Source organism: Mizuhopecten yessoensis, unplaced genomic scaffold (genome assembly GCF_002113885.1).
Source record: "Mizuhopecten yessoensis strain PY_sf001 unplaced genomic scaffold, ASM211388v2 scaffold10979, whole genome shotgun sequence".
In the NCBI taxonomy this organism is placed as follows: Eukaryota; Metazoa; Mollusca; class Bivalvia; order Pectinida; family Pectinidae; genus Mizuhopecten; species Mizuhopecten yessoensis.
This window is the reverse complement of record NW_018408817.1, coordinates 192,870-205,379: the sequence shown is the minus strand read 5'-3', so window position 1 is coordinate 205,379 and position 12,510 is coordinate 192,870. Positions and strand designations below refer to the sequence as shown.

The 12,510-nt window shown below is 37.7% G+C and overlaps 1 protein-coding gene across 1 annotated transcript in view; it reads left to right on the top strand.

Annotated features, from left to right (window-relative positions):
* The first annotated feature begins 1,416 nt into the window (after window positions 1-1,416).
* The window catches only part of LOC110464281 (conserved oligomeric Golgi complex subunit 8-like), a 17,384-nt gene continuing 6,290 nt past the window's right edge, over window positions 1,417-12,510 (top strand). Inside the window, exons 1-8 of the mRNA XM_021519413.1 lie at window positions 1,417-1,493; window positions 2,426-2,497; window positions 2,836-2,960; window positions 3,710-3,813; window positions 5,753-5,924; window positions 6,924-7,085; window positions 9,597-9,648; window positions 11,829-12,496. Of these exons, the coding sequence (XP_021375088.1) occupies window positions 1,430-1,493; window positions 2,426-2,497; window positions 2,836-2,960; window positions 3,710-3,813; window positions 5,753-5,924; window positions 6,924-7,085; window positions 9,597-9,648; window positions 11,829-12,496 (1,419 nt within the window). The 5' untranslated portion in view covers window positions 1,417-1,429. The remainder of the gene's footprint in view (window positions 1,494-2,425; window positions 2,498-2,835; window positions 2,961-3,709; window positions 3,814-5,752; window positions 5,925-6,923; window positions 7,086-9,596; window positions 9,649-11,828; window positions 12,497-12,510) is intronic.

Sequence of the window (12,510 nt, the reverse complement as noted above, 5' to 3'; positions counted from 1 at the left end):
TTTGCTAAAAAACATAAAATAATTGTGAAATGCACTAATGTAACGGTTCCTGACTTGGAGCATGTATATTTTATAGTTAAAGTGTCAGGGTTTGACATTTTTTATGCCGAATTCTCTCCATTAATTGTCTATGGTATATTAAAATGATTGGATGGATCTTAACAGCAGTAGACCAATAACGAGAAATTCCAAATTCTAGGGTATAAGGCGTTACTTAACATTTCAATAGTCCTAGGCCAGGATTTTATGAACGGGAGGCGTAATTACGGTTGCCCTGGTAGAGGGTCCATGGGGAAGCTCAGAAGCTCCTGGATTTCAACAATTTACCATCAAATTATGAAGTAACCAGACGCCGTACGCCCATTACTTACGCCCTCACCTGGACCCGCCCCGATTCTGCGTTTGAAACCTGAGAGCATGATGGATCAACAGTGCAAGGGGAAGAACTCTTGTCAGCTCATTCTATTTTTGTGTTTGTAAGCCGCATTATGCAAACTTCATATATTTAGCCTTTTTCATCAACTGCTTGAATTAAATAACAGCATATTATGGTTAATAATAGTTCAATATAAGGTGAGTTTATCCAAAATGGAACACTAAACATTAAAGGAAATATTAATATTTCCTATAAAGTTCTGTAAGACGAACTTTTTTACTGTAATAAATCAATAAATGCATTTAGTCTTCATTTTCTGTATTTCTTGGGTATCAACAGCGCGTGTGTCAGTTGATGACATAACTGACAGCATTTGAAATAATTATCTTTACTATAAAAAAGGTTTTGAGAATTTCTGACAAATTTTAGTCATTTGAACCCTAAAATAATTGTTTGAACATGTAGTTTTCCATATTTAGAAATAAGAAATGATATTTATGTTGTCGCACCGTATCGTTTCCCGGGCCTTTTTTTCATTTCATTATTTTAATATTTCAATTGAGTTTATGGGCAATGTTTCAGAGGAGGAAGATGAAATTTGCTCAAAATGCAAAAAACATATATAAAAAATATTGATTGAGAGTAAAAGTGTTCCATTTTGGGTACCCTCACCCAGAGACATATAAAGCCATAGGCCTATAGTATATACGTCTTTACCTCACCCTAGTTTGCCCGTAAATGTGTTAACGTTATATATTGTGTTATATAGAGCTGCTATGCATATTTGCTAACCCTCCCTATTAAGGAGGGAGACTCTCGATTTTGGACCCTTAAATTTCCAACCGGTGAAAGATCTAATGACAATATCTGAAAGACCAACTCAAAATATGTCATTTTAAAGGGTTATTTTGTCTCTAGAGGTGTACAGACACATTTTATTTAGGTCTAACGTAGGTTTATTCTCCGTGACGTTATATTCTTACCAGACGTTAATTAATCCTCCCTCAGTCGCGTGAAACGTCTTGGAGACCGTGATCACCTTCAATAAACAAGATGGCGAATATTGACGTGGAAGATGAAAATATTTTGACTTCAATGTTCAAAGACTCGTTTCCAGGTTAATTGTTGCTTTGATTTTATAAAACATACACACAAAGCGAAGGAAGAATATTGAATCGAATTATGATTGCACAGTTATAATGCACCTCACATTCTAGTCTTACACACCAATCAATTTGTGTGGTGAACCATCTACAGATCTAGCGACCGGGTCGTCCGGTTTGTCTATCCAGTGCTTCATTCGTCTTATGTACATATAGTCATATTTGACTCTAAAGCCAAATCTGCCTATATAGCCAGATTTGCCGGTGCTCCAGTACCTGATTACTAGGTCCGACCTTATTTCATAAACGAACAAATCTGGTCTAACCGGCCCAATCGTTTGGATAGTGATTAAATGAAAGTGACTCTGGCCCGACCTTTTTTCATGAATGCACAACTCTGGTCCAACCATTTGGATCGCGTTATTAAAATGAATGTGGTCTAATCAGATTCTTGTGCTAAAGTTGGAATATTTTGAACAAACAAAAATAATTATGGAAGCAATAAATATCCATAGGAGTTTGAAATTCTGACTGTAAATTGAGATAAAAATCATTTAAAAAATAAGGTACTGTACTTTTGTATAGTAATACTCTTATTTTTTTTATATATGACTTTTATCTCAATATACAGTTGGAATTTCTAACACCTATGCAATATCACATTAGGCAAATTGAAGCCTTTGATTTGTGTTCATCATACTGTCATTTCTTCTATACAAGGTTTCTACCACCAATTTTGATAATTGCCAATTTTGTTAAACATAAACCAAAAGTTTTCGATTGAAAATTAATCGAATTAAAATGTCTTAGTTAAATTTTGTATTGGTAGATTCTTTCACTTACTTAATCAAATTGAAAAATTGCATTCTGCCATACAACATTGAATATGTATTATGATTTTTTTCATGATGATAAATATATTTGTATATTTTATTTGTTATGACAGAAAGCTGGAATGATAATCCTGAATTTGTACAGTATTTGTCAGAGCTGAGCTCATATGGAGTTGACAAACTAGGTATGTAAAAGTACAAGGCTTTACAATTATCATTATGAAAAGTCTGCAAAAGTAAGTGTAGTAAAATAGATACATGATTCAATTTAAACTGAGACATGAGATATTGGTAATTTAATTTGAAAACCTGTTATATCTACATTCTGCATGTCATCATCAGGCAAAGGTTGAGTAAAAGAAAATGAAATTTAAAATACAAAAATCATAACTTTTATTAGACTTACATGTATGAAAAGAAAAACAGATAGATTGCAAAGTTTCAGTGAAATCAGCTGCATGATTATTTTATCGTCAATCTGTGATTCAATTTAAAAAAAATATCTTTGATTTGATTGTTTCAGCTCAAGAGCCAGACCGTTTGTCTGAAACAAAGTCCCAGATTCTACAAGAAACTCAGCACTTAGCTTTCCAACACTACAAAACTTTTATCCAGACAGCGGAATGTTCCCGGGAAATATTTGAAGATGTAATTACTTAGATATTATAATACATAACATTAAATTCATCATGACTTTGACAAATATTCTGTAGATATTAGATACCAATAATTGGTCTAAGCAACATTGACTAACTACTTGAAAAATCACTTTATATTATTAGATAGAAATTTTTCTGCTACAGGTATTATACAACTTTGTATCAAGATTTAGAAAATAACTTTTGGTACTGTTCAAAAAAAAAAAAGCAGAAAGAAAAAAACTTTTTGTGATCTTAAGTGTGTCTTGTATCTTAAGTATTTGTTTTGTAGAAATTGAATTCTAAAATATCTTTTGGAAATGATTGATAAAATAAAAACACATTGACTGGAAGCTTGAGACATCTCACTTGTCCTTCCTGTTCAGGGCGCTTACATTAGTGATCTTGATGAATCACTAGTATCAATAGTACAGTGGCAGTCTCGGTAAAGTATTTCTCCATTCTATAAGAGCTAAGTTGCCTCTGTTCTTAAAGCACAGTTGTAGAAAGCATGTTTTACCATATATTGAATATTGCAAACAATTGTATTTATTGTCTATAGTTACATGAACTGATTTATAAAGAAAGGTACTACTCAATTTAGATTAACTATAAAACAAATATTAGACAATATTTTATCTCCCTCTGCTTGTCAAGTAGTAGGCACTCTCTGTTAAACTTGTCATTGAATTGAATTTTAATCACCCCCTGAGATTTCATTTATGTTTTGAGCAAGAATGAATTTTATTTTCATTTCAGTTTCAAATCATAGAAAAACATGTTGGTGCCATGCTGCAGAAGCTCCCGGACTTCTCACAAGAATGTGAGAAAGTTATGAAACAGGCGGAGGAAATCAATGCCAGGTATGGAATTACTGATTTAGAGGTATTCCAAAAACTCATGAATGGGAGCTGGGGGTGGACGTGGGGGCAGTAAGGATATTTTTGTGACAATGCACTACACTTACTTTATCATTGATCCACAAGGCAAATGTTAAACAAATATTTTCGACCCATCCACCTATATATTATCAAATATCAACGCCTCTCTATCCCCTTCCAATTAGTTAGAAGAGCCCACTGTGATTAATATACTACTCATATTTTGCTAAGGATCGCTTTTAATTTTGGGCATATGCAAAAATATTTATTTTATTTGGTTTATACTGAGATTGTTTTTGAAAAATTGATTGTTCTTTTAATACATCAGCATGCAAAAATTCCAAAAATCGTAATTACAGTCAGAAAATGAGCCACTGGAAAAGGGTTACCCTTAAAATTGGTAACAACGAGGTATTCACTAAAAAACTTAAATTGAACAAAGCTCGTTGAATGGTCTCTTGCTGTAGATACTGCTCAGTCGCCTTTGCTCTATGTGGCCTAGCATTATTAGCATTAGCATTATCCATAATGATGAAGTCAGGGCCGATAGCGCCAGCGTAGGGCCTGACATAGGCATCAAGGATTTCATCGCAGTAAATCCGGACCGAGTCTACGTGACCTTAAACCAGCATCACGAAGACAGTTCATAACTGTCTGAGTGGCTACCCGGGTACCAGAAGCATTTCGTAAAGCTGTGGCAGTCTAGAACCTGTGACGCTGTGCCTGTATGAGCAAAAATTGGTCTTTGTGCTGTGTTGTAGCCCTCGAACGACCTCCGGCATGACGTCTCCGGTCTTGAAGGACTTCCGTTAGTTTTGAAACGATTCCACATTCTTGCCACCACACTTTGAGACACCCCAAGGTCTGCTGCAACCTGACAGTGAGACATGCTAGCTTTCAGCATTCTGATGCCCCTATTTATTTCACCGTCATTTAACCGTTGTCTGGTTCGTCTTTGTGCCATATTAAAACAAAAACGTGCAAAGAATATTCATCAAATTGATTTCCTTAACAATTTGAACAACACCTTACTTAGCCTAGCTTAGCTTTTGAAAGGGGTGTACACGTGGAAAAGTGTGCACACACTTTTATGGTTGACTGAACACATTNTACTTAGCCTAGCTTAGCTTTTGAAAGGGGTGTACACGTGGAAAAGTGTGCACACACGTTTATGGTTGACTGAACACACCCACACAAGACGATTTGGAAGGCTAACATATTCGCCCAAAACAGTACCTAAGGAAAATATAATATCCTTTCTAACATTTTGATTTTTTCAATATATAGGTGATCCATAGCAAAATGTCAGTATTATAGTATAATAATACTTGCCAACCTTTTGAGATCCCATGGGGGAGATTCTGCATGCTCAAAATTAAAAACATATATAAAAGGTGTGTATATACCCCATAGGTAAGATATAACATAAGAATGTCATCTTTTGAGTTATTCTTTCAGATGAAATTATTAGATCTCTGAATATAAGAATAGTCTCCCGCCAAAATAGGGAGGGTTGGCAAGTTTGTATAATGTTCCCTATTGTAGTGATTTCATTGTACCTGTGTTAAAAGACGACATTTTGGACTTTCCAAGGGTGGTCTCTCAATACAGGTTTGACTTTGTATGTACTATAAACCAGGGAATCAATTTCTATTATTGAGAATCTGCCAACATGCTCATGTTGACTGCATTAAATACAATGTACACTGATTCAATCATACGTGGGACAATTAATACATATATGTTAACTGTTGAAAAATGTCAATTTGAAATAGGGCAATAAATTAACATTATTATAGAGATTTAATGCACTGTTGTGTTGTATATGACCTGACATTGAGTCGTAGTGTAGGTGTGGGATGTTTACACACAAAGTTGCCTGGTATATCCCTTATGTAATATCTGCCCACTTGTATTGTAGCCGGCGGATGAACACACTGACCCTCCAGCGTCACACCCAGCTGTTGGAGATCCTAGAAATGCCACAGCTGATGGACACGTGTGTGAGGAACAGTTACTATGAGGAGGCACTGGAACTGGCCGCACATGTCAAGCGACTCGAGAAAAAACATGCCAACATACCTGTTATTGCTGTAAGTATACCTGACTCGCTATAAATAAATTCATATCAATGTATTTCGACTGTTTCCCTAGACAACGAACTATAGCTAATGTGTGCTTCCGTAAAGCTGTTGACTGGTCACGTGAAACTGTTGACTGGTCACGTGTTAGGTAATCGAACGCACCTATAATTACAAGCACCCCGATGATCAAGCGTTTTTGGTACTGGATTGTTGACGGTCGTCTGTCGGTAGATCTAAACATCACATTCAACATGGAACTTTTTGTTTTTTCATTGTTAAGTAACAAAACTGTTGTTTCATGCCTTATCAGTCAACAGTCAAAACCATTTTCCCTCGGAGTTGGGACCCACTGTTTCCCTCGGGAAACAGTACTTCTGGTGGGTTCCATGTATACTATTACAGTACAGACATATGGACAGTTTTTCCTATTCCTCAGAAGGTCATGACAGAACCCCAAATTACTTTTCATCTATTATTTATGAAGGGTTGAAAAGTGTCAGAAATTATTTTTTATTTAAGTTTAGACAAACTCAAATGTTATTTATAACTGGCCCCTAGCCATGAGGGCCAGACAATTTCACAGCAGTTTTGTCATTTTGAACCCTGGTTTGCTGGTAGGCACAGGGTTGATCCCCACAACCCGTGTTGGACCACAGTTAGATATTTAGGTAGCTCTTGGTAAAATGTATGCTTGTCAGTGTCTCCTTTTGTGTAATATGTTTGTATGCCTGATAAAATAAAATTGAAAGAGCAGCAATGTAGAAGAAAACCCTTCTAGAAATTGCCAGTGCTTTTTTTCTTTCAAAAAGGAATTGTTATTCATGAAGTAATAGACAGAATCAAATGTTATGCATGAAGGATTTTACTTTTTTCTTCTTATAAATGTATATAGATATACCAGTACTATATACATGAACTGATATTACTTTTATATAATAATTATAAATGTATATAGATATACCGGTATATACATGAACCAATATTATTTCCATATCCTATACTTTACAGAACATAGTATCAGAGGTGAAGAACTCGGCTCAGCTCATGCTGAACCAGTTGATACAGCAGCTGAGAACTAATGTCCAGCTCCCGGCCTGTCTCCGTGTCATAGGCTACCTCCGCAGGATGGACGTCTTTACCGAGGCCGAGCTCCGCATCAAGTTTCTGCAGGTCTGTTTTATAAACAAATGTCTGTACAATTCTTTAAGGATCCCTCTACCACTGTGCCTAAACAATGATCAAACATAAGGATCGGTTTATTGAATTATTTTTGAGAAGAAACATACCTTGAGGAACTTTAATGTAATAATGGTAAAAATAAAAACGACCGAGGCAGACAATAACCAGGGGCAGTGTCCTGGTATTAATCTACAATGATAGTAAATCTGGCACAGTCACAATACTGTAGCTGTAACCATCGTAGCTACCTGATCAGGGGCAGTGTCCTGGTATTGATCTACAATGATAGTAAATCTGGAACAGTCACAATACTGTAGCTGTAACCATGGTAGCTACCTGATCAGGGGCAGTGTTCTGGTATTAATCTACAATGATAGTAAATCTGACACAGTCACAATACTGTAGCTGTAACCATCGTAGCTACCTGATCAGGGGCAGTGTTCTGGTATTAATCTACAATGATAGTAAATCTGGCACAGTCACAATACTGTAGCTGTAACCATCGTAGCTACCTGATCAGGGGCAGTGTTCTGGTATTAATCTACAATGATAGTAAATCTGGCACAGTCACAATACTGTAGCTGTAACCATCGTAGCTACCTGATCAGGGGCAGTGTTCTGGTATTAATCTACAATGATAGTAAATCTGACACAGTCACAATACTGTAGCTGTAACCATCGTAGCTACCTGATCAGGGGCAGTGTTCTGGTATTAATCTACAATGATAGTAAATCTGACACAGTCACAATACTGTAGCTGTAACCATCGTAGCTACCTGATCAGGGGCAGTGTTCTGGTATTAATCTACAATGATAGTAAATCTGACACAGTCACAATACTGTAGCTGTAACCATCGTAGCTACCTGATCAGGGGCAGTGTTCTGGTATTAATCTACAATGATAGTAAATCTGACACAGTCACAATACTGTAGCTGTAACCATCGTAGCTACCTGATCAGGGGCAGTGTTCTGGTATTAATCTACAATGATAGTAAATCTGACACAGTCACAATACTGTAGCTGTAACCATCGTAGCTACCTGATCAGGGGCAGTGTTCTGGTATTAATCTACAATGATAGTAAATCTGACACAGTCACAATACTGTAGCTGTAACCATCGTAGCTACCTGATCAGGGGCAGTGTTCTGGTATTAATCTACAATGATAGTAAATCTGACACAGTCACAATACTGTAGCTGTAACCATCGTAGCTACCTGATCAGGGGCAGTGTTCTGGTATTAATCTACAATGATAGTAAATCTGACACAGTCACAATACTGTAGCTGTAACCATCGTAGCTACCTGATCAGGGGCAGTGTTCTGGTATTAATCTACAATGATAGTAAATCTGACACAGTCACAATACTGTAGCTGTAACCATCGTAGCTACCTGATCAGGGGCAGTGTTCTGGTATTAATCTACAATGATAGTAAATCTGACACAGTCACAATACTGTAGCTGTAACCATCGTAGCTACCTGATCAGGGGCAGTGTTCTGGTATTAATCTACAATGATAGTAAATCTGACACAGTCACAATACTGTAGCTGTAACCATCGTAGCTACCTGATCAGGGGCAGTGTTCTGGTATTAATCTACAATGATAGTAAATCTGACACAGTCACAATACTGTAGCTGTAACCATCGTAGCTACCTGATCAGGGGCAGTGTTCTGGTATTAATCTACAATGATAGTAAATCTGACACAGTCACAATACTGTAGCTGTAACCATCGTAGCTACCTGATCAGGGGCAGTGTTCTGGTATTAATCTACAATGATAGTAAATCTGGCACAGTCACAATACTGTAGCTGTAACCATCGTAGCTACCTGATCAGGGGCAGTGTTCTGGTATTAATCTACAATGATAGTAAATCTGGCACATTCACAATACTGTAGCTGTAACGATCGTAGCTACCTGATCAGGGGCAGTGTCCTGGTATTAATCTACAATGATAGTAAATCTGACACAGTCACAATACTGTAGCTGTAACCATCATAGCTACCTGATCAGGGGCAGGTTCCTGTTCCCACCCACTAAGTTAAACCCACAACGAAATTAGGGGAGGTAACTGTGTGTATGAACACTACAGTGGAACTCTCTAGTGTTTTGCCTGCAGTGGAACTCTCTAGTGTTTTGCCTGCAGTGGGACAGGAATCCTTAGGGATTATCTTGAAGTATTGATTGAGTATTGTAAACTTTTCTCACTCTTCTCAATTGATAAAATTGATATAACCCTGGCTTTTGCATGGAAGGTAAACTCTGATGGAAAGAAAAATAAAAAATTCTCATTTTGGTCCCACAAAATATCACAATTCACAAGTGAGGAAACAACTCACAATTCATCCTTCGATGTAGAGGGGAGGACAATACCATCCCTGTATCATAACAATTTTTTGATGTTATGTTAATACATATACGTTGTTCAAATTTTGATCATTTATAGATTTGTGATTGTGCGCATAGGCAATATTGATAAACATTGTTTCTATGTTATAGGCCAGAGACTCCTGGTTCCAGGGTATACTAGACGCAATACCAAAGGAAGACCGTAAGTGGACAATTTAGAAAAATATTGTGCCAAAAACAGAGAAAATATTGTCTNAATTTGGCTGCCATGGCCGCTATTTTGCTACTAAGTTCTAATAGGCCGATCTCACTTAAAATTGGTATAGGAATGATCAGCTCATGGTCCTGACAAAGTTAAGTTAACATTATACTATTTTTTACTCAAATTGGTACATATTTCAACAACAAAAATAAATACTGTAGACTCAGGTGACCGTTAAGGCCCATGGGCCTCTTGTTTTTTTTACATATTAATGATAAGTATTGTGGTCCTGGCGTTATATCATCAGATGCATCAATAGAATAAGGCAGTGAAAATGAATTTACTTGTTGCATATGCATGGACTGTTGAGGAAAATTAATCCCATGTAAAGTAAATTATCTGCAGATCAGTTCATGCAAATTCTGCTCAAGGTTCACTTACCTTCATCAGTCATGCAAGTAAATAAATGTTTAATCCTTCTGATTAATCCCCTAGCTTATAGCTATACTTCATATTCACTCAGTACAATGATATTCAGTAAATATGAATCCTTTTCATCGTCCATGTGTAGTTACATCATAAACACATTCTCACACCATCAGCTGAGACCTAAGAGATACAATATTTAGGTTCCAACTATTCTTTAGAATGTTAAAGACATAGAGTTTATATATAATATTTCATTTGTATGTATTTCTAGCCTTCACAACAGCTATATAATAGAGTCAGGTTCACATTACCACACAGATGTGATGTACATGTACAATATAAAGCGGATTCTGGTTTTCTAACCTTCACAACAGCTATATAATAGAGACCTGGCCACATTACCACACAGATGTAGTGTACATGTACAATATAAAGTGGATTCTGTGNGAAGTTGTTAAAAGGTTTTAAACATATTTAACCCATGTGATCTTGAAACTCGACAAAGGTCATTCATTTGGACAAACTCGGTAGTCCTTTATTCCAGCATGCTACTGCCCAAATATCATCCCAGGCCTTTTAGACGGACGGACGGGACTACAAATGGTGGCCCGTTTGAGAACTGTCCAATCTCGAACGAAAAAGAGTAGGTGCGTAAACGCCGATACAGAGGATAGTGTAAGCTTTATTCCAAATTTTCGGCCGTTAGAACTAGGGTCTCTTTATTAAGACATTAAGAAGGACTTCAAAATTATATATACAAGTCAAATTCTTAGAATAGTTAGGAGCCGGTGTTAATGTTGGCGGCTTTCTACCTCACTTCCTGTCCAGACTTGGTGCTGCTATACGACCAGTGTTAGGATAAGCAACATTAGGCCTAGGAGCCGTCTTACAAAAACTAGACTTATACAGTAAATACATAAATGTCAGACGGCTCCTTCTCTCCTCTGTCTCCCTCTTCTATCCCTTCACTCCATACTTTATCCCTTCTACTCATTTTCCCGCCTTTTCTTCGTCTGCTGGATAACTGAACTACTCGGCAGTGAAACGGACGTAAAACCTATCAATCAATCAATCAATCATTCAATCAATGTCCTTGTTTGATTTTTAAGGTCAAATGTGTCACATGTTTAAATCTTTTTATAAATTCTTTCGAATCAAACACTGGTATTTTGCCTGTAGCTGTATGTAAGTACACTTTTAAGATTGCAAGTATAAGATTAATACCAGGTGAGTGATTCAGGCCCATTAGGCCTCTTGTTACCTGTCATTTAAGGACCCAAACATTAATTTTAGAATGTGTTATAAGTTATTGTTGATTTTGAGACAACAGCAGAGAGGGCATGGAAAGAGTATGTACAGTTTTTGATATGTTTTCAGAAATTAATGTTTGGAAATCGTTTTCAAAAAAATGCTCCTATTTTTGGTATCAGTAAATAATGAAAGGAAAGAGAAGCATCTCCTGTGTCCAGGACTTTGTATTGATATTTGTGCGAGTGGAAGCTTAAAGTATCAATACAGTTATGGAAACCTGGAGTCAGTAGTTGCTTCTATTCTTTTGTTATTGGCCATGCTTAACCTTAACCCTTTCACCCCTATGTAACTTTAGTAAACTCTGCCATACATTGATCTGGAAGAGTCCATTATGGTCCACAGTGGTGAAAAGGATAAGAGAGCTTCTGTATACTACTCGGTATCCTATATTTGCAAAATTCATCGGGTCACTGCTATGTAAAAACAATGGTCTTACCCAGAAAGTTTCGTCGACATTCTGCCAGCTTGGTCACTGGAGACACCGGTGACTTGGTCAATGGAGACACCGGTGACTTGGTCAATGGAGACACCGGTGACTTGGTCACTGGAGACAGTGGTGACTTGGTCACTGGAGACAGTGGTGACTTGGTCACTGGAGACAGCGGTGACTTGGTCACTGGAGACACCGGTGACTTGGTCACTGGAGACACCGGTGACTTGGTCACTGGAGACAGTGGTGACTTGGTCAATGGAGACACCGGTGACTTGGTCACTGGAGGCACCGGTGACTTGGTCACTGGAGACACCGGTGACTTGGTCACTGGAGACACCGGTGACTTGGTCACTGGAGACACCGGTGACTTGGTCAATGGAGACACCGGTGACTTGGTCACTGGAGACAGTGGTGACTTGGTCACTGGAGACACCGGTGACTTGGTTACTTGAGACACCATTGGCTTGGTCACTGGAGACACTGGTGACTTGGTCACTGGAGACACTGGTGACTTGGTCACTGGAGACAGTGGTGACTGGAGACAGTGGTGACTTGGTCACTGGAGACAGTGGTGACTTGGTCACTGGAGACAGTGGTGACTTGGTCACTGGAGACACCGGTGACTTGGTCACTGGAGACACCGGTGACTTGGTCACTGGAGACACCGGTGACTTGGTCACTGGAGACAC